The sequence below is a fragment of the Chanodichthys erythropterus genome, chromosome 10 (genome assembly GCF_024489055.1).
Source record: "Chanodichthys erythropterus isolate Z2021 chromosome 10, ASM2448905v1, whole genome shotgun sequence".
NCBI classification, from domain to species: Eukaryota; Metazoa; Chordata; class Actinopteri; order Cypriniformes; family Xenocyprididae; genus Chanodichthys; species Chanodichthys erythropterus.
In genome coordinates this window covers 60,948,720-60,971,940 of record NC_090230.1, presented here as the reverse complement: position 1 = coordinate 60,971,940, position 23,221 = coordinate 60,948,720, and the positions used below count along the sequence as shown (strand labels likewise).

Genomic DNA, 23,221 nt, shown 5'->3' with positions numbered 1-23,221 from the left:
CTATTCGTTGAATGGTGCTCCTCTCGCAAGACGAGAGGACCCCCGATCATGCTCGGTCAGATCTGTGCTTTCCTTCCTGCAAGAGGGCTTGGAGCGAAGGCTGTCTCCCTCCACCCTCAAGGTGTATGTTGCCGCTTCGCTGCACATCTCCATGCAGTTGATGGCAAGCCCTGGGGAAACACGGTCTGATCATCAGGTTCCTGAGGGGGGCGAGGGGACTGATTCCTCCTTGCCCACCCTCCTTACCCTCTAGGGATCTCACCTTAGTTCTTAGCTAACTTCGGCGTCATCCCTTGAGCCTTTGCAATTAATCGAGTTAAAAGTACTGTCTCTTAGACCGTCCTCCTGGTTGTATTGGCCTCATGTTAAGAGGGTAGGGGACCTGCACGCATTTTCGGTCGACGAATCGTGCCTGGAATTTGGGCCTGGGGATTCTCACGTCTTCCTGAGACCCCGGCCTGGATATGTGCCCAAGGTTCCTACCACTCCCTTCAGAGATCAGGTAGTGAACCTGCAAGCGCTGCCTTCGGAGGAGGCAGACCCAGCCCTAGCTTCGCTCTTTCCAGTTCGCGCCCTGCGTGTTTACGTGGATAGAACTTGAAGCTTAGGACCTCAGATCAGCTCTTTGTCTGTTACGGAGACCAGCAGAAGGGAAAGGCTGTCTCCAAGCAGAGGATGGCCCACTGGTTAGTGGATGCCATCGCCCTGGCTTATGTTCCCAGGGCGTGCCTTGCCCGTTCGGGTTGAGAGCCCACTCCACCTGAGTGGCCTCTTCCTGGGCGCTGGCTCATGGCGCCTCGCTGACAGATTGTAGAGCTGTGGGCTGGGCGACACCCAACACGTTTGCTAGGGTTTTTAGCTTACGTGTAAGCTGGTTCTTCCCGTGTACTCGCTTCCACCAGCCGGTAGACGCGTTGAACCTGTGCTCGTGTCGGCTTGCAATGCCACTCCCGCCCCCTGGGCAGGATATGTGCATCTGTTGACTCCAGTCGTGTTCCCCGTTCGGTGAACCCTGTCGAGTTCCTCCACCTCCACCTTCGGCTCGGGCATTACGGAGTGTCTGATGCCAGACCAACATCCATCTTCGATGTTGTCTGTTGGTTGGGTTCCATATGTTGCAATCCCTCTACGTGAGTGATTCCATATGTGTATTGTCCACGGTTACTCCCTACGGTGAGCCCGTGTCTTTCCCTTAGCAGAGCTTCTGCTTTCTCCTGTCAGATGAGTCTCCCCCTACTCAGGTGGAGCCATCCCAGGGACTCATATGCGTTCTGCCCTGCGGGCCAGTCCATATGTTTTCCATGTAAATTCCTTCCCCTCTGGGTATGTAGTGGTTCCGCAGCGTTCCTTACGGGTTCGCTTCCCCAGTGTAGTCTAGTTTACTTAGTGGGTATATCGGAACAGCAGTAGACTTCCCGGCGTAAGCTCGCCCCCTTCTCCGTCCCCTTGGTGCGACGGGCGGCTAGAGCCTGCGCTGGGCACTGGAAGGGGTTTCGTAACTGTGGCGTTTTAGTTGGGATCCCAATTCGTCGGTCACTACTGACGTACGTCGAAAGTGACCGACTGAAAGGGAACGTCTCGGTTACGTATGTAACCCTCGTTCCCTGAAGGAGGGAACGGAGACGTACGTCCCGTCGCCACAGTTTCTGTACCCTCGCTGCAGTGCGGACACCGGTTGTCTCCTCAGCGAAAAACAGAGTGCGATTGCATCTGCCCCCCTTTTTATATCCACCTGTTAGGGGAGGTGCGCATTATGCAAATATCGCACGCCAATTCCATTGGCTTGTTTTAGTTCTCTCGAAGCTGATAGGGGCTCTCTAGCGATATCCCAATTCGTCGGTCACTACTGACGTACGTCTCCGTTCCCTCCTTCAGGGAACGAGGGTTACATACGTAACCGAGACGTTAGTTGCAGTCCTGGCGCCTCTGTCTCAACCATAGACTGCAAAAAAATATGGACGTAGCGTCCGTGACGTCACCCATAGAGTTCCGAACAGCAGTTTTGAAGCAAAAATGAGGCCGCGGCCATCTTAGCTGCGCGTCACCGCACGTCACTCCCGGATAACTGAAAATGGGCAAAGAGGCGGGGAGGGGGTTTGAGCTGATGTGATTGGTTGCTGAAACCACGCCCGCCTAGCTCGACGTGACCACGTTAGCAAGCAAAGGAGCTATCTATCTAGATACGATCTAAATTATTAATAAAGATAAGTTTTAACATCAGAAAGTTCTAAAGGTTTACTGTCAATTTACGGTGTTTTTTTAAGATATAGATGCTCCAACACCAGTAATTTGTGTTGGGTGTGCAAATAACAACATGGAACATCAAATGGGACTTCATACCTTTATAATAGAGATCGCGAAATGAATCCAATCTGTGGCACTTGGATAAATATAAATGTCCATTGCAAAACAAAAAAAAAACATTTCACATTTCTTCTGAATGAATCTGCTGTCTGTCATCGTTCTTCAAGAAAGGATGCAATCTGAGCAGCGATCGTATCTAACAAACAAATGAGCCTGTGTCCAAAGTATATATTTTTTTAAAATAGTGCAGTAGTTTTAGTTATAATATCCAAGCAGTGCTGTCAGAGTTGTATATCCTCCTGGTATTGTCATTGTAGTAAATCTCGCAATCAAAACTTTCAGCCAATGCCACGATCCAACAACGTGTGTTCTGTGTCTCTTCCCCATGTATGCACACAGACACACATCAGTCTCGAATATTATGCAGCAAGCCATATTTTATAATTGTATAAAATAATCGAGAAAAAAAGCACAAAAACGGCTGAGATGCCAAATTCAGCGGCAGCTGAGGTATCATGACGCCTCACAAAGGCAGCGCAATCTACCTGTCACTCAAGTGACCATGCCCTTAATTATGCAGAACTTTAAGGCTTAATATAATTTAAATGGATAAGTTATAAAAAAATTCACCCCCCTCAGAGTTGTCATGAAGGGCAAAAAATAGCAGTATAGACCAAAACCACAATTTGAACCAACTTGTAAACATGTTTTTTTCTGCTATAAACTTGGCCAATTTAACATGGGACTCTATGAGATTCTGCTCTCTTTTGGAGCCTGTCCCTAGCGGCCTGTCGATGAATCGCAGTTTAAGGTACTTCCGTATTGGCTTCACGAGAGAAAGGAGGAGGTTGCCGCTTGGTCTCAACATACTGTGTAGTACAAAGCGACATACATTCACATCACATGTTAACAGAGTGGTAGAGTTATACTCACGGAACACTGCAGTTATTCACAATCACAAAAGTTTATTATTTGCATGCGTTTTAAAGCCTTGCCGGTTAAACATTTTATCTGTGTGCTCGTCTAACACAGGCTTTTCTGAGCCGAAGCGCGTGCGCTCTAAAACCCTGTCAAACGCTGCTTTTGCTGGACAAAGTTATCATTCGCATCTTATTCTGCTAATACTGTCAATACACACAAGGTTTACAGCATCAGTTAAGTGTAAAGTTTAACAGTTGAGAGAAAACCGAATGCGTGTCAATATATTAAATGCGCGCAAGAGCCTTAAAGGGACAGACAACAAATGCTGCGACTTGTGAAAAAATGAAAATTCTGTCACTCTTAAGTTGATCCAAACCTGTATTAATTTGTCTTGTGCTGAACATAAAAGAACTTATTTTGAAGAACGTGGGTAACCAAACATTTCCTAGTACCCATTGACGTCCATAGTATTTTCTTTCCTACTATGGAACTCAATGGGGACCAGCTGTTTGGTTACCCACTTTCTTCAAAAAAAAACAACAAACTTGTATGTTCAACAGAAGAAATGTATTTGGGTTTTAAACAACTCTTATGGTAAGTAAATAATGACAGAATTTCCCTTTTTTTTTTTCAATTTCTTTTCAATTTCAATTTCAATTTTTTTTTTCAATTACAGTAGCTTTAACAAGAAACTCATAAGAATTGTGATATATAAATTACAATTCTGATTTGTTTGTTTTTTTCAGAATTGCAAGCGTATATATGATGTTTTATTAACAAAGTTCGGGAGGAGCAAGTTCAGATTAACCTAATTAGCACAGGTGGAGAGCATTCAGTTAACTCAACCATTGTCCATCTCCTCACTTCTAGTTCTATCTACTTTTACCACACCGGGTGGAGTACTCTGGGTTTGGGACAAAATTTCAAGCTCGGAGCCCTCTCCCCAGACAGCATGCCAAATATGCATAACTTTACTCTATTTAATTATATGGATATGTGAACTCGTGAACTATAATATATTGTATATATTCTGACTTTAAGCCACAATTACGATCCATATAATCCTTTTTTTTCACTCAATTGCAAAATGTATTTTTATAATATTCTCTTTATTATAATGTTTTTACTGAAGTAATGATTCATAAAAAATGAAAACCAAAACTAGTATGGAATAATTGGTAACATTAGGGATAAGAAAGCTGCAAACAGTTTTAATATATTTCCAAAATTACTGTACAAATGATTCTGTTCCTCTTCCGTGTTAAAATGGATGCAAATGCAATAGTATGATTAAAATGTTAAGTACTGTAAGAGGTTTTTCATGACGCTTCATATGTAATGTGAATTTGATAGGTGCTTGATATAAAATAAACGGTGCTTGAAAAAGTCCTTGAAAGTCCTTGAATCTGGTGTTCATGAAAGAGTGGGAACCCTGAGAAGAGTTCGAACAATCAAAGCGCTAGGTTCTTCCCCCAAATATACTGTAAATGTTAGACCCAGTGACAGGCTGGCATGAAATGGCTTGCATAATACTTAGTAAGGAGGCCATAATAATTTTTGACTCATGGCTGAAGTTAAGTTTCTCCAGCTCTCCCCAGGTCGGCAAAAAAAGCATCTCAAAATGCATCAGATTGATGCTTTAAAATGTGGAATATTAAAATTTTTCTTACGGGGGAGCATGCCCCTGGACCCCCTTAGAGGGGTAATATCCTTCTCACCTTTTTCACCCCTGACCCGTTTTCATGCCTGACAATAGTACCGTACCAAAAGGGTGGAGCTACACTCTGCAGAACGTTGATTGGTTGACAGAGAATCGTCACTTGCACGTGCTACAAGGGGGATGACGAGGCACCACACAAATGTGGTCCAGGCAACGCATGCATTGATTATCTTCACTTTATGTAGGCTGCCTAACAAAACAAAATATAAAACACAACCCTGCCTCTTTTCGTTTTCATTTAAAAAATATGAAATCTATTAATGTGTGGTTCAGGCAATATGTGCATATGTACTTTGATTATCTTCACTGTATGTAGCCTACATGTAGTCTATAATAAAATGAAATGAGACAAAACAACCCTCTCTTTTTGTTGAAAGTCAGTTTTAATGATCAATAATAACCCTTATAAAAGAGTAAGTATAAAGTTTGAGAAGCTATACAATAAGAAATAAAGACAAGCAAACAATTTAGTCTAACGTACAGCGCACTAAGTACAACGGTAAAGTTAAATTAATATATATAAAGTGAAGTTATGAAACTTCACTTTGCCCTCAGCCAAAACGATTTCTCCGGGAACAAATTATAAATTGACGAGACCAAAGATTACCCGTTATGCACAAGATGGATGATATCTCGTTTTTAAGCACTACAGAGACATCTGAGCCAGCAGCAAATTTCAGAAGGAATAGCCGAGGTACAGCTGCTCTCGGCTGGGTACATTAGCACCAAGCGCCTGGTGATCGCCTGGATCGCACAACTCCAACATCAGATCAAATTTTCAAATTATAAATAAACCACAGATTTGAGCTTTAAACAACTACATTCTCGCCTGGAAAAACGTTTAAAACTACATTTCATGACACAAAAAAATACTTTTTAATTAACGCTTGTTTTCTCCTTTCTTTCTTCTCCGCTATTGATGCTTGCTGGTAGGTGCTGCTGCATGGACGTCTGAACTTTGTATACTTGGTATTCTGAAACTTGTCTTCTTGTGACAGACAGCCTCAAGCCGAGAAGCAAGAACAAGATGTGCTGTATCCATTGTTGTTTACGGTGTCATTTTCTTGTTCGCGCGAGAATGGCATCGATCACTTCTTTCCAGCTACACCACGCCTATCGAGAAGCGGTACTGTTGGCGGTGGAAATGCAAACCTGATCAGGGTGTACCATTCCAAATCATACCGAACTGTACTGAACCGAACCGTACTGCTCAGTGGAAACGAGGCAATACACACAATATGATCTCAAAATCCCTGTCTCGACAAGTATTCTTGTATATAGTTTTAAAGTCTTAAGTGAACCTAAACAGTTGAGAGAACTTGAGAAAGAAATCGGATATGTTTGATCATAATGGTTCTGTGCATTCATACATTGGTTCCATGCATTTATTGACAGCAGTTGCATTGTATAGCATTGCTATGTCATTAATTGTCAAACAACTTTAACCATTTTTTAGCCTGGTCGTTCACACCTCTGAGCTGAAAAAGTCTAAGAAAATGGCCGTGTAAAGCTCTGGAAAAGTGGGAGTGTAGAGTGGGGGAAGAGGGAAGCGAACAACCAATAAAACACAGACCTACAACACACTCATAGAATGATGAATAATACTCACGGCTCACATGTGGAACGCAGAGCAGGCAGAGGTGAATGAGCAGCACTTTTGTGACATTTGAATTCTCCGCTGCCTGCATTGACACTATTCTTTAAGAATAGCCAAAATTATGTACCAGTTATCAATGTAAAGCTGCTTTAAACCAATCTACATTGTAAAAGCACTATATAAATAAAGGTGACTTGACTTGACTTAAAGTTGCCCTAGAATTAAAAATTGAATTTATCTTGGCATAGTTAAATAACAAGAGTTCAGTACATGGAAATGACATACAGTGAGTCTCAAACTCCATTGTTTCCTCCTCCTTATATAAATCTCATTTGTTTAAAAGACCTCTGAAGAATAGGCGAATCTCAACATAACACAGACATGCGTATCAGTCGTTTTTTTTTTTTTTGCGTAACTTTGAGGTTTTTGTTTTTCACCCAAACACGCATCTTAACCCTTGATTGCACTTTTTCACTTGTTATTGTTTTTGTACGGAGATAAAAGGTGCACTTGAATTTGAAGTAGAAGTTCAGAAGCCCCTAAACACATTGTTTTAGTTTTCACCACAAGAAAATGCTGATTGTTTAGCTGATTGTTTTTGGTAGATTTTATACAAAGTTTGAGTTCACACAGGTGTTCTCACAGCCAAACCTATAAATATGTGGTGCTGGAGGGGTTGATCATTTCATTGTTTGCAAGATGAGACGTTGCTCAGCAGAGGAAACTCTGAAGCTAGTGTTGCCCACTGACAGTGAGCACACAGGTGCATTAGAAGCTGAGGATGTAAAGAAACCGATTTGTAAAGTGTTAAAATTCTAAAATTCTGAAAAATATTAACATATAATATTTCTATCAATTTTTTGGCATGGACATTTTTGCACAAGGGTTAATGTAAGATATCATTATAAAATAAAGTTTTCATACTGAAAATAAATATTCTATTTATGTAATCCGTATGAAACCCATGAGAGGTACAACCTTCTCTGTTATAAACTCGGAACAAGCATGCTTTATTAATCATTCGTTATAGTTAAAACATGAGGACAGGCTAATTCATCCTGTGCTTTAATTCCTTTGTTGTAGTTAAATTGTGGCTACCTTTTAACCTACTTATTCGTTTCTTTAGTTTGTTTTTTTGTTTTTTTTTATTTTGTTTTTTCAAATCATAAAAATTATATAATCTTCTCATGTTTTAACTAGGCTACAAAGAATGATATAATAAAAAGGGATCACCAATTTCTTAATTCATTTACAAAGTAACAATTTAATCAAAAGCAATCAAATTTCTTAATTCATGGACACTTTATTTTATTTTTCTGCATGTTATGGGCAAAACTCCCCTGTTGTATGGGAATAAATGTTTCAATGTGCATGCGTGACCTGTTGAAATACATCAGTAAATTATTAAATGCTGTTTCAAACATTTTATTTTTAAATAATTTGGCCACACTAATTTGGTCACAATATTGAAAAAGTAAATAAATCCACATGTTAGAAAACTAGGCTATTGCTGTTCCACCTAAAATGTTCAATGTTCAATTTATTTATATAGCACATTTAAAAACAATCGTAATTGACCAAAGTGCTTCACAAGATCCAACAGAAAAAAAACCCTGATTATTATACAGACAATAATTTTACACATAGTGCAAACAAAATAACCAACCGGTCAAGATATCAAAGCTCAACTAGAATTGAAAACCAAAGCATAGTAATGCGTGTTAAGCAAGGACTTGAAAGTTTAAATAGTCTGAGCTTTTCTTACATAAATTGGTAGACTATTCCATATATTAGGAGCAGCCACTGCAAATGCTCTGTCACCTTTGTTTTTTAGCCTAGATCTTGGTACATCGAGGAGCATCTGGTCAGAAGACCTCAGCACCTTGGCAGGTGTGTGGACATGTAGAAGCTCCGTCAAATATGAAGGCGACAACCCACTCAAACTTTTAAAAACAATTAATGCAATTTTAAATTTAATTCTAAAACAAACAGGAAGCCAGTGAAGTGAGGCCAATACCGGTGTAATATGATTAAAAACTACCTTCTCCAAGACTTTAGATAAAAATGGGAGTTTAGAAATGGGTCTAAAATTAGATAAAACCGAATGATCCAGATTTTTCTTTTTTAAGAGGGGTTGCACGATTGCATGTTTAAAAGCTACGGGAACACACCCTGAACTAAGAGATGCGTTAACCAAGCTTAAAATACTGGGACCAACAATGTTAAAAACATCTTTGAGTAATCAGGCAGGGATACTATCCAACAGGCAGTTTGTAGGGCGGAGCTGTGTAACTATGTCAGAAAGAACATGTAAAGTGACTGGGTCAAACTGTTGGAAGGCAGCTTTGCATAAAGATGGAACCAAGGGGTCACTAGTAAATGTAGGTGATGAGAAACTCAGGCCAGCAATTTTTTCTATGAAATATTTCAGAAAATTTTCACACAACAAAGTGGACGGCACAACACAATCTCTTTCACAAGGGTTAACAAGAGAGTTAAACACTTTAAAAAGAACCTGAGGCCTCTGATTATTATTAGCAACCAGGTGAGATAAAAAAAAAATGTTTTAGCGGATTTAACCACTCCCTGTGTCATGATCACCGTCTGTTCCTGTCAGTTCCCGGACTACATCTCCCATCATCCTCTCTGCCACTCACCTGCACACACTTAACACTAATCACTAATCACCACACCCAGCTGCAGCTCATTACCAGGACAATAAAAGACTCTTACACACATCACCTCACTGCTAGGTCTTGATTACCCTGTGTGTCAATTCTAAGCGTTTCCCTGTGATTATCCTATTTCCCTGTCTGTTCCTGTTCCTGCCTTTGACCCTTGCCTTGCCATCCTGTTCTGTGAATGATATCTGCCAGCCCTGATCTTCTGCCTGTATCTTGACCACGATTCTGCCTGTCCCTCGCTGTTCCTGTTTGCTCCTGATTGACCCTGCCTGTATGACTACGCTCACTTTAATAAAAGCTTTGCACTTGGATCCCTGCCTCAGTCCCGCTTCATTACAGAAGACTTCGCCACACCCAGATCCAGCAGCTTTGTTGGGCGTCCTAGTCCCAGTATGGATCCCGCAACACATCTGGTCAGCCTTCGTCAAGGTAACTGCACCCTGGAGGTTCATATCCAGAAATTCCTGGACATTGCCCATTTTTCTGATTTACCGGACTGTGCCCTCATTGACTTTTTTGCTTATGGACTAAATGAACCTCTTAAGGGTTATTTAATCGCCAATGGTCCCCGAGGGACGTTTATGGAATTCTTGGACTTTGCCCTGCTTACCGTTGGTTCACGTTTTACTGTGGGTGTCGCGGGGAAATGCGACACCATAGTAAATCACGTAATGGACGCCGCATCAAAGAACATTCACAAAATGGCGGCCACCATTACAACAACACCAGTCTATGTCCCAGCTGATCTCCATGAGCAATGTCACGTCTCCGCTGATCGCCCAGAGTCACGTCACGTCTCCGCTGATCGCCCAGAGCAACGTCACGCCTTCGCTGATCGCCCAGAGCAACGTCACGCCTTCGCTGATCGCCCAGAGCAACGTCACGCCTTCGCTGATCGCCCAGAGCAACGTCACGCCTTCGCTGATCGCCCAGAGCAACGTCACGCCTTCGCTGATCGCCCAGAGCAACGTCACGCCTTCGCTGATCGCCCAGAGCAACGTCACGCCTTCGCTGATCGCCCAGAGCAACGTCACGCCTTCGCTGATCAGTTCGGGAGCGGAGAGGGTTGCGTTCCAGTGTGACTGATTCACCGCTGATTTCAGCACGAGCGGCTGGCATTCCTAAGCCTCCGCCGGCCGCGTCGCACTCAAGCCAGCCGGCCGCGTCGCACTCAAACTCGTCGGACGCTACGCTCTCAAGTTCGTCGGACGCTACGCTCTCAAGTTCGTCGGACGCTACGCTCTCAAGTTCGTCGGACGCTACGCTCTCAAGTTCGTCGGACGCTACGCTCTCAAGTTCGTCGGAGGCAACGCTCTCAAGGTCGTCGGACGCTACGCTCTCAAGTTCGTCGGACGCTACGCTCTCAAGTTCGTCGGACGCTACGCTCTCAAGTTCGTCGGACGCTACGCTCTCAAGTTCGTCGGACGCTACGCTCTCAAGTTCGTCGGACGCTACGCTCTCAAGTTCGTCGGACGCTACGCTCTCAAGTTCGTCGGACGCTACGCTCTCAAGTTCGTCGGTTGCAACGCTCTCAAGTTCGTCGGTTGCAACGCTCTCAAGTTCGTCGGTTGCAACGCTCTCAAGTTCGTCGGTTGCAATGCTCTCAAGTTCGTCGGTTGCAACGCTCTCAAGCGCCCTGGATGCGATGGACAAGATGGCTGCTTTGCCAGTGCCCACGGGCAAGATGGCCGCCCCTGCAGTGCTGAAAGATGTAGGGGGTGTTCCAGCCATTGAGTCCGCTCCAGAACCTGCTTCAGCCAGTGAGTCTGCTCCAGAACCCACTCCAACCGGTGAACCATCACCTCACCCTCGGAAGAGGAGGAGAAGGAGGTAGAAGGCTTCTTTAATTCCTCAAGGCTCAGAAGCCTTTCAAGAGGCCGCTGGGGGTCCAGAGACTACTCCAGAGGTCTCTCCCACTCCGCCCAGGTGTCTAGCTCCTTGCCCTGCCGGCGCCACCTGTGCTCCTCGCCCTGCCGGCGCCACCTGAGCTCCTCGCCCTGCCGGCGCCACCTGTGCTCCTCGCCCTGCCGGCGCCACCTGTGCTCCTAACCCTGCCGGCGCCACCTGTGCTTCTCGCCCTACCGGCATCTACTGAGCTCCTCGCCCTACCGGCATCTACCGAGCTCCTCGCTCTGCCGGCGCCACCCAAGCTTCCAGCCCTGCCGGCGCGATCCAAGCTTCCAGCCCTGCCGGCGCCGCTCAAACGCCTTGCGCTGCCAGCGCCACTCAGGTGTCTGGCCCTGCCAGCTTCACCCACACGCCTTGCCCTGCTGGCGCCACCCGAACTCCTTGCCCATGAACCTGTGACGGGCCCCGCTGAAATCCCCAAGAAATTTTGGGGGGGGGGCTGTATACATAGGGGTGGGGAGCTGGTGGGTGGGGACCCTGCTCAACCACTGCTGTCATGGCCATTAATGGACTGTAGGCCACTAAGGCCATGTATGGACTCCGACCTGCCGTGGCTGCCCAAGCCGCCTGACCTGCCGTGGCCGCCTAAGCCGCCTGACCTGCCGTGGTTGCCTGAACCACCCGACCTACCGTGGCCGCCCAGGCCACCTGACCTGCCGTGGCCGCCCGAGCCACCTGACCCGCCGTGGCTGCCCGAGTTCCAGGGGCTGCATTGGAGATCCCGTTCCTGGCTGCTACTAGATCTCCAATGCACCCACCCCCCCCCTCCCTAGCTGTTCCTTCACGTCGCGAGGACGCGCCTTCCGGGAGGGGGGCGTTATGTCATGATCACCGTCTGTTCCTGTCAGTTCCCGGACTACATCTCCCATCATCCTCTCTGCCACTCACCTGCACACACTTAACACTAATCACTAATCACCACACCCAGCTGCAGCTCATTACCAGGACAATAAAAGACTCTTACACACATCACCTCACTGCTAGGTCTTGATTACCCTGTGTGTCAATTCTAAGCGTTTCCCTGTGATTATCCTATTTCCCTGTCTGTTCCTGTTCCTGCCTTTGACCCTTGCCTTGCCATCCTGTTCTGTGAATGATATCTGCCAGCCCTGATCTTCTGCCTGTATCTTGACCACGATTCTGCCTGTCCCTCGCTGTTCCTGTTTGCTCCTGATTGACCCTGCCTGTATGACTACGCTCACTTTAATAAAAGCTTTGCACTTGGATCCCTGCCTCAGTCCCGCTTCATTACACCCTGGTATGTATGTAATGTGTTCTTTAAAATTTGAAATGACACTTGAAGTTTGTCCTTTTTCCACTTTCTCTCAGCCGTTCTACAGGCCCGTCAGAGAGCGGGTATGGTCATTTAACCAGGGTTCAGATAGCGTTTTAGTGCGTTTTTCCCCTAGTGGGGCAACAACATCTAGTATTTCAGAACAGATAGAATCAAAGTGGTTTGTGAGTTCATCCACATCAAGAATACAGTCTTCAAGATTGTACAGCACTGAGTCTTTAAAAGCAACAGAAAACTGTGAGGTAGTTAGAGGGTTAATAGAACGCATACTGCGTGCTGGAGCAACATTCAAAGTGAACGGGCAGGGAACAACTATAGTAAAAACAATGGGTAGATGATCCGACATACCATTGTCACATATTTCAATAACGGCAACATCTAAGGCATATGACAGTATGAGGTCCAAAGTATGACCTTTTTCGTGTGTCGGACCAGTGACGGACTGCATAAGATTGAAAGAATCAATAAGATGAATAAAATCCTTAGACATAGGTCTGGATTCGCAGCATACATGTATATTAAAATCACCAACAATTAAAAAGCAATCATATTTTAACGCAATCCCAGCCACAAAATCAGCAAAGTCCTGAATAAAATCCTTGTTAAACTTTGGAGGTCGATACACCACCGAACATAATACAATCACTGGGCAATTTAACTCGAACAACTGCAACTCAAAGCTGGAGCAGCTGTCAAACAGTATCTCTCGACATTGAAAAGTAGACTTAAACACAGACGCTAGCCCTCCACCTCTACCTGTGACCCGAGGAGAGTTGAGGAAGCTGCATCGGGGAGGAAGAAGTTCGGAGAAAGACGTAAGATCGCCATCATGGAGCCAAGTTTCCGTTAAGAACATGAGATCCAACTCCCGAGAAGTGAAGAAGTCATTGAGAAGAAAAGTCTTGTTGGCTAGCGATCTAGCATTAAACAAAGCCAGACGAAGAGTTTTTTATCCTCACTGGCTGTGGCTGCAGACGCCACACGATCTAACGGGCACAGGTTCAAAAAATCCACACCATCACCTCGGTGGATCCGAGCCCACCTAGGAGAAGATGGCACCGTCAGCGGATGAGCCTCGGAGATAATCTGAGTCAAGAAAAACGTAACCAGCGATCTCTCCTCCTCAGCAAACGCCCGGCAACAGTAGGAACGTAGCATCCATCAGGACATGTCACACAGGTGGACGCCAGGTAAGCCTTGAATCGTACCAGCGCACCTCCGCGTTTTCCCCGTCTCCTGTAACGTTTCTTGCGAGGAAGAACAACAGCAGGTGAACGGCGCAGATACTCCGGTATGTCCGACAGCCAAGGAGGAAGTTTCGAGGTCCAGCGGTCTCCCAAGTCATGTCTTTCAGACAATATATCAACAGTAATTCGAATGTTGAAAAGTGTATGACGATCATAAACAAGCAAAGCAGAGACATCTTGACAAAATATACTGCTAAGGAAAGCGGTAGCAAACAGCAAACTAAGGAGATGCGACAGAGACAGACGGCTTGTCAAACATTCTGGCACTATCTTGAAACGTCAATTTGCATGCATTAAAAAAAATAAACCTTTTCTGTCATTTTATTTATTTTATGGCATAATCCACACCTCATGAAATCTAAAATACTGTCTGGAACTGTACAGAAAAATGTAAGCACATTTATGCACTGCTATCACTGTAGCCTAATATTTCACTGTAACAGCAGTCAAATAGCTGGAACATTAAGCACTTATATTATAGGCTAAATAAATAGCCATGATTAATTGTTATAATACTAGGTGTTGCAGGGCAGAGTCACGGTGTGTGACAACAGACTCGCGGCTTCTTACGTTACTCATTTACCTGATGTTGCTGTGCTTCGTGGTCATGAAAACTTATCATTTGCATGCATTTTTAAGCATTGCAGTTCAAAACAAGTGCTTTTAAACCTTTGAATCACAGTCACTAGCGACAGATAACTAATTTCTCCATATGCACGAGAGACTGTTTCTGAGTGCTGTCTGAAAGATGCAGACCATAGACTGTAAAAAAAGATGCAGACATATCCGCTGCTACATTATTGGCCTTGAGCGGTTAAATATACATAAGTGTATGTGTCAAAATGCCCATCTTTGCAAGTATCCTCGTGTAAACAGTCATTTAAACGCGCTTGTTACAGTATAATGGACCTGGGCAGCTCTTAACGTGACAGCTGTATAATTTTTCTGCTGTCTGTCATTCATATTAATCAAAACGACAAAAGAGAGGAAATCTCTCACTACTCTTGACTATTCCACTTCTGTGACTTTAATAAGAGTGAATATTTAATTTACACAATGAAGACTATACTGTTTTTATACATTTATTATTTATTTGTTCTCATATAGTTTTATGTCCTATTGCTTGTAATTAGTTTAATATTAACTAACTGTCTTCAGTGAGCTTGAGTTTTATTTATTTAGGCTAGTAGTTTTTGTAGTATTGACATTGGTGACAAGAATAATTACATTTCTATGGTATCAAAAATGTTTATATCATAAAATCCTTATAGCATCTGTTAAACAAATGTTAAACTTTCAATATTTCAGTAATCTGTTAAATAAATGTTATGATAAACTTTTTAATTGAAATTTTTGTTTTATGTTTCCTGTGGCTTTGTTTTTCTGGTAACTTTTCTATGCATTATGCACCCCATTGTAAAAAGACCGTGGAGTTAAGTTGGGTGGAAGAGGAGGGAGGGTAGGTGGATTGATACGCGTTTTCATGTTTTCATACTTTTTTGTTTGTTGTAAAAAATGAAAAAATGATGTCAAGCTTTGAACTGTTAATTAGCCTTACGTGGCCAACTTTTGTTTTGATTTTAAGGAGTGGTTCATTATAATTTCACTTTTTTAACTTTAGTGTGTAATGTTGCTGTTAGAGCACAAACAACATCTGCAAAGTTACAATGCTCAAAGTTCAAAGCAAAGGGAGATATTTTCTCTGTTTAAGGACTACAACAAACGGCGGGTAGGGACTACAACGAGGTTCTTCCCGGGTTGGTGACATCACTAACCCTAAAATTTACATAAACCCTGTCCCCGAGAACACATAGCAAAGGGGTGAGGCCATAGGCGTTTCTCAATGTCATGGATACTTCCTTGGCAGGACTGGTCCTTCCAAGTCACTTCCTTCAGAGGCTAGGAGAGGCTCCTCTTTAGCATTCGGAGAAAACGTAAATGGAACAGACTAGCAAGTGCACGTCATTGCGTCATTACCCCCCGGTAAACAGCTGCTTGTTTTCTACACGGAGTATACGGCAGTAATTTGTACTCGCATTTAAACGTTAAACTTTATTTATCTGACATATTTACTACTGTTATAACAAATGTTTGGTAACGTAAATATACTTACATTTGAAAGCATATTGCCTGCTAACGTCCAACATTTTTGAACAAGATTGCAAAGCTGCACACATAGGATTGTGGGTGATTTGAGAGCGCGAAGATCCGGAAGGCTACACATATGCATCCTTTCCTGTGTATGGGATATTTTTCGAACTAAGGATTTCGAGTATCCTCGACATTGGAACAGTCCTTTGACGGATGTCGATGACGTAGCATCCTCGAAATTCTGGCTTCCGAGGATCCTTCCTTGACATTGAGAAACGCCTCATGTCATTTCGATACAGTACATAACACAAATGCAATAGCATGTCATAAAAGCAAGATGCCAACATAAGTTATAACCGTAATTAAACTAAACTATACCTGTTCTATCTTCATGCAGCATATATTCTCTGGCTCTGTAGGATCTTATAACAGTTCCCACACAAGTGATTTATAGATTATTATAACAGAATATGCTAATCAATGACTTTAAGATATCCCACATCAGCTACATAAATTAAGCAACTAACCATTCAGAAACGTCCTGTTGCATTCTACATGCGGTCACTTCTTTTTGAGTTTCTCCATCATTGTCCAACTTTGGGTAAACAGTTTCTGACATTTTCAGTGAGTCTTCGTGAGGTAATCTGCGCTGTTAACACTATGTGCTAACATGAGTGTTACGTTCCCCTCCTAGTCTAGGAGTTAGAAGGGAAGGCAACAAGAAAATAACTTATTAGAAAAGGTAACGCAAGGATGAAAAAAAAGAAAACTGAGGACACACTTCAGCCTCAGTCTCAGAGGGAAAACACAACACCACTTTAAAGGAAAGTCAAAATGTTTATTTCCTTATACCAAAAAGCTTACCAAGAGGAGAATATGAGGGAATAAATCTTCAGGAGAGAGTATACCTAAAATAACAAACAAAACTGGAGCTAACTAAGGTTTAAGGAATCTACTTACCCTGCTCAAAAACAAAGATGAAAAACAACAACACAAACTTCCCTGAGCTCCGTCTTTAAACAATAAACAGGAGAAAACAATTATACACAAAACAAAAAGGCACTCTCTCCCTATGATTCCCAGGTAACCCAATAATAATTAAGAGTTAAATGATACAATACCTTCTAGTTACCCACACATGGATTGACCCGAAAGCCGGCTAAAGAATGATGCTAGCACACAGAAAAAGTATAGGCCCACACCTAACTCAAAACTGTTAACCCTCAGTCACACACAGTACACTCAGGCAAACAATTCAGTTTCCACTCTGAGGCTGGGGAGAAGTGTTCCTCGGCGCAGGATCTTCAGAATGCACCATATGTACAGCTCTGCTCAGACTCAGGCATGCTCACAACGAGTTGCAGCTGGTGGCAATTAACCTGAGTAAGAGAGTGAAGGAGAGAAACAGGGCACAACACAGCACAGGACAGGGATATGACAGTAACACACCAAAACACTCTGGGACGTAACATGAGCTTTTTTCACCCATGATGAGTTTGCACCCCTGACACCTTTATATATTTATATATATATATATATATATATATATATATATATATATATTTATTTATATATATATATATATATATATATATATATATATATATATATATATATATATATATATATATATATAAAATTTGTAAGAAGCTAATGCATTTCCATGACCACATATGCCATGTTCTCCAGCAGAAACTAAGGAGTGTTAAATGTTCTCTTTATCCCTTAAACCATGAAGTAGATATTATTAACAATATTTGCGTTTACGTGTTTCCAAATACTGCTTTCTGCAAAAACCCTGGAATATACAGCATGTAAAATATCTTCAGATTATCTTCAGGTCATCTTGCTATCTCAATATGTGTATCAGTGTTAGAATCGGCCAATAAAACCTATATCTGTCGATCAATTTTATCAAGAATTAAGTATCTCATGTGTATATATAAACCACTGAACCATTGTCCACGTGTTTTCATTCAGGTTCCTGCTCCAAAGAGAGGTGAAATCGTTCGACAGATTGGAGAGGCTTTAAGAAGGAAGATCAAAGCTCTTGGCAGCTTGGTAAGATTGCATTAAAATGACTGTAACAATCCACATAAATGAGTGATGGCGCAGCGTTGTGATAAGTGTGTTGTGTGCAGGTGTCTCTGGAAATGGGCAAGATCTATGTGGAGGGTGTTGGTGAGGTGCAGGAGTATGTGGACGTGTGTGACTATGCTGTAGGACTGTCACGTATGATCGGCGGACCCATTTTACCCTCTGAAAGTGAGTTCACTTGACATTATTCATGCATATAAACAGGGCTGTGGTTGTATTAAAATAAATTCAGACGCTGAGTGTTTTTTACTTGTGGTTTGAGGGCCGGGTCACGCACTGATCGAGCAGTGGAATCCTGTTGGCTTGGTAGGAATCATCACTGCCTTTAACTTTCCTGTGGCTGTATTTGGCTGGAACAACGCCATCGCTCTCATCTGCGGCAACGTCTGTCTTTGGTTAGGCCTTGTGTTTCTCATCGGGTGTCAACTGGATGCAGAATGTATAATAATTGCATTTAATGTGCAGTTAATGACTTTGTAATTCTTTTCTTCACAGGAAAGGAGCTCCGACAACACCCCTCACAAGCGTTGCTGTTACAAAGTATGTCATTTACATGTATTTGTCCCTCCCCTCTCCAAATTCTTATTTCACATGTATTTCAGAGTGAAACATCTTATTTATAAAAAAAAAAAGAAAAAAAGCGAGACTTGATTTTATCTACTGTTAAGGATTTTCTGGATTGTGAGACGTGTTGCATTCTGAAATGGAGGCAGGTCTAAAAGCAACTGGCTGAAATGCAGCACAGCATTGTATACGTCAGCATATCACATGAAGAGCAAGTTAAGGCATTTTGAATAAAGTTTACAAGGTCAAAAAAAAATTTAATTATATGTAATAAGACCAGTAAAGTGCAATAAGGCAATAGCTAGTCAATTATGCTTTCTTGCTGCCCTTCATAGAGAAAGTGTTTGAGTGTGCTTAAAGGTGATTAAATTAAAAATTAAATTAGGGCTGTCAAATATAATTTTTAATCTAATTAATTACATGATGTAGTAAGTAATTAATTAATCAAATTAATCACAAATTAATTGCACATTAAATTTGGCTGAGATATTACCCCCAAAAGATCATTTAAAGGTCCCGTTTTTCGTGGTTTTTGAAGCTTTGATTGTGTTTATAGTGTGCAATATAACATGTGTTCCTGTTTCGTGTGTAAAAAAACAGTATTTTTCACATAATTTACTTATCTGTATACCGCTGTTTCCACTGTCATAAAAACGGTCTGATGACTTCCTTGTTCTATGAAGTCCCTCCTTCAGAAATACGTAACGAGTTCTGATTGTGCCAGCGGTTCCTGTGTTGTGATTCGACAGCAGCTTAGCGCTCCTTGCCCGGAAAGGTCACGTCTCTTACCATAACGTGTGCTGCACATAGTTTTACATGTGGACTAATAATAATCCTTACATTTATATAGCGCTTTTCTGGGCACTCAAAGCGCTTTACATATTGAAGGGGGAATCTCCTCAACCACCACCAATGTGCAGCATCCACCTGGATGATGCGACGGCAGCCATATTGCGCCAGTACGCCCACCACACACCAGCTTATTGGTAGAGAGGAGACAGAGTGAGGAAGCCAATCAGTGTATAGGAATGATTAGGAGGCCATGATGGACAGAGGCCAATGGGCAAGTTTGGCCAGGATGTCGGGGTTACACCCCTACTCTTTTCGAAGGACATCCTGGGATTTTTAATGACCACGGAGAGTCAGGACCTCGGTTTAATGTCTCATCCGAAGGACTGTGCTTTTTGTCAGTATAGTGTCCCCATCACTATACTGGGGTGTTAGGACCCACACAGACCACAGGGTGAGCACCCCCTGCTGGCCTCACTAACACCTCTTCCAGCAGCAACCTAGTTTTCCCAGGAGGTCTCCCATCCAGGTACTAACCAGGCTCAGCCCTGCTTAGCTTCAGTGGGCAACCAGTCTTGGGCTACAGGGTGATATGGCTGCTGGTTATTGTGGTGTTGTGCCGAATGAACACACAAGACAATAATTCCCGAGAGACTGAACTCTTTAATCTCCACAAGCAGCGACAGAAAATGTACAACGTTAGCACTCACTCAGAAGAGTACCTCATACGGAAAACAGCCATATACATAAACATAGTCCCCTCTTGTGGCCATTATGTGCACTGCAGTCCAACATTAACTATTGCAGTAAGGATACCACAATTATAATTTTCGGGAACCGAGTTAAACATAAATTGTAACCATTGATCTCTAAGTACAGCGTCCCTGGGAAGGCCAAACAAAGGTGATTGGACTGCGGGATGAAAATAACAGCGTTTCGATGACATGGCGACAAACACACTCTACAAACGCAACTCTTGCTCTTCTCCGTGGGAGCGCAACAAGACCACGCCCCCTTTTTTGTGTAAACTGTTTTAGTGACGTCATTAAAGAAGGAAGTAGAGGGATGTAGTCCAAACTGGCTGTTCGATGTAGGCGACTTCTGTTAAATAAAATATCTCACTTGGCATTGAACTTTGAGCTTTAAAATTTTACAGATTTTATTTATACTCTAACAACAACATTACACACTAACTAAAGTTTGAAACATGGGATCATGAAGAACGGGACCTTTAAAGTCATTATTGTGTAAAGTATCAAATAGATCACTGCACCAATGATCCCTCTAAGCTGCATGCGTGCGCGGCCGTGCACTTCTGAAGTAATTGCCACGCAGAGAACAGACATGAAGATCATGTGTGGGGAAATCCATTTGATTGTAGTAGTTTAAATGAGAAACAATTGCAGTGCTCTGGACAACCGCTATGGAGTTACTGTCGCTATAAAGTTAGAACCGGTGAATGCGGTTTACAGTGTGAGCTGGCTGGCCCTGAGCCAAATCAGTCGCAGTAAGAATACTGTAATGTTTGCGGACTAAATACATCAATACGAGAGGCAACGCGAAACGAAAAGAAATGTGAAATAAAACGCCATGTTTTAATGAAAAGTGGTGGAAATAACGGATGATGGGCACAGAATGCTAACAAAACTCTGAGACATTTACAATCACACACCCACCACAGGTGTAGCTTGCAAACTCAAAATACATCAGTGATATACCTCCGTTTAACCCTTGTGCATTCAAAAAAAAAAAAAAGTTACACATAGCTGCAAAATGAGTTTCATGACTGAACTTTATGTTTGTGCTTGCTAAAGTGATTCAGGTTGATCAGCATCTTCTTGACTGTCATTGCCGATCTTGGCCTTGAAATATGGCAAAAATTTATGCCATAGTTGGTGTAATTACAGTAGTATTTAAAGCGCCTCAGAAAGCCTCGGGATTTACCAGTCATGGTAAGGGGCATTGCTCTAAGTGGTAGGCCAATCATAACAGACTGATGCCAGCTGACCAATCAGAGCAGACTAATAAAAAAAAAAAGAGCATAGGGTAAAAAACAGGTGGTGCAACAATGTAAATTATAAGAAAAAAATAGTTAATTATCTATGTATACATTACATTATGTAAAAATATTCTAGTAGACCCCCTAATCAAAATTATGAACCTGTAAATGAGCATAATAGGGGCACTTTAGGCAGAAACTTGTATATTCAGTAATGTATGCATTTAAAAGTACTGATAACAGATAATGTATTGTGTATCCCTAATTTTGATGAATTCTTAGCTTGTGGTTTTGAGTTTCAGCTCTTGGGTTTGTAGTGTTTTCTCTTATATCCAGACCCTGTTTATTTATTTATTTATTTTCATGTTCTTGTGTAGGATTCTAGCTGAGGTATTGGAGCACAATCATCTTCCTGGTGCGATTTGTTCTATGACGTCCGGTGGCGCTGACATCGGGTATATTACAAATATATTGCTGATCATTGAACTGAAATAATTTGTACTCTTATCAGTTTAGCACTTCACATTCACATATGACCACTTGATACATCATGAATTTAGACAGTTATTCTGATACTATACTCTTTCTGTACAGAGAAAGGCATTTAGTCATGTGCGTGTGCGTGTGTGTGTGTGTGTGTGTGTGTGTTTAAACAGCACAGCCATGGCAAAAGATGAGCGAGTTGGTCTACTGTCCTTCACAGGCAGCACTCATGTGGGCAAACAGGTGGCCATGATGGTACAAGAGCGGTTCGGTGAGTTTTATCTTGTATCACATATCAAATCATATAATATACACTCACATGGAACAGGATAGGCAAAGGACCTAGATCCCGGACTGAGGCACAGCTGCGGAAAATTTTGGAGTGCTGTCCACAAGGCAATTGCTCCGAGACATACATTTAGCTTTGACAGCAAAGCCATCCTTCATCGCTGAGGTTTTGTTGCTAATTTGGAGTTATGATCACTGTAGGACTTCTGTTCGAATGCAGTTTTTTTTTGTTCTCTATCTGCATTCTCTTTTATTCCTACTTGCTTCTTTTAGGTTACAGGTGGCTAGAGATGTGGTTCTACAATAAAAACAATAAATAAACTATAAACAATAAATAATAGGGGTGAAAATCTTTTGGTACCTCACGATTCGATTCTTGAGGTCATGATTTTAAATTAAATTTTGATTCGATATATGCATAGATTTGATTCTAGTTTACTGTTTTGTGTTACTTTTCCTATTTGAATGCGGTAGAAAATTTCATAGGTCTTGAAGAAGAAAAATCCCACTGAATTAAATGCGAACCTTGAAATTTAGTTTTTCTTCTCATGTTCGTCAACCTAATATTATAAAACAAATACTATTTAAAGTCCCTGTAAAGTCAATTCTGAGAATTCTTTTTAAACACTTTATAAATGTTACAAATGTATTGCTGAAACACATAACAAAGACTATGAATTGTGTAATGCTTAATTGTGAAGTTAGAGTGTTAAACAGTTTTTCACCAAGTCTCTGCTCAGGATTTTTTGGGCGGAGCTAAAATGGGGGTCTGATGACACAATTGGACCCCCGAGCATAGCCCCTCCCCTGACACTATATAACTGTCGATGACGCACCGAGCGTGGCGCCGCCTCTAACTCTACAGCGGTCGTTCACTCGCTCAGTCTCGGGTGTCATTACAGTTATACAGCCCTTTGCACATTTAGCTAGTAATGCCTTCATCACGCAAATGTATATTACATTGTTATAATATACAATATGCTCGGTCTCCTTATTTAAATTTCCTAAAACGATGATATGAAGGATTCTAAAGTGATCGTTCTACGCCGGATAATTTTGCAAACTTTTATCAGACAGCTGAGATTCACAGATAATCCGCTGTTTTTGGTGAATGTGACTGAACAGACTTCGGCCCCCTCCCGCCTCCTACCGTCCCACCGATAACCGATGATATATGGGGCCGGACAGAGTCTCTCCCGTCCCGGCCTTCATCCTCCCGTCTCGCGGCACCGTCA

The 23,221-nt window shown here is 42.4% G+C and overlaps 1 protein-coding gene and 1 pseudogene across 1 annotated transcript in view; one reads left to right on the top strand and one right to left on the bottom strand.

Annotated features, from left to right (window-relative positions):
* aldh7a1 (aldehyde dehydrogenase 7 family, member A1) overlaps positions 1–23,221 on the top strand; it is a 125,408-nt gene that overhangs the window by 51,974 nt on the left and 50,213 nt on the right. The window contains exons 4-9 of the mRNA XM_067398466.1: positions 17,747–17,827; positions 17,908–18,031; positions 18,126–18,258; positions 18,359–18,403; positions 21,593–21,670; positions 21,872–21,969. Of these exons, the coding sequence (XP_067254567.1) occupies positions 17,747–17,827; positions 17,908–18,031; positions 18,126–18,258; positions 18,359–18,403; positions 21,593–21,670; positions 21,872–21,969 (559 nt within the window). The remainder of the gene's footprint in view (positions 1–17,746; positions 17,828–17,907; positions 18,032–18,125; positions 18,259–18,358; positions 18,404–21,592; positions 21,671–21,871; positions 21,970–23,221) is intronic.
* Positions 19,704–19,820, bottom strand: LOC137029760 (5S ribosomal RNA; annotated as a pseudogene).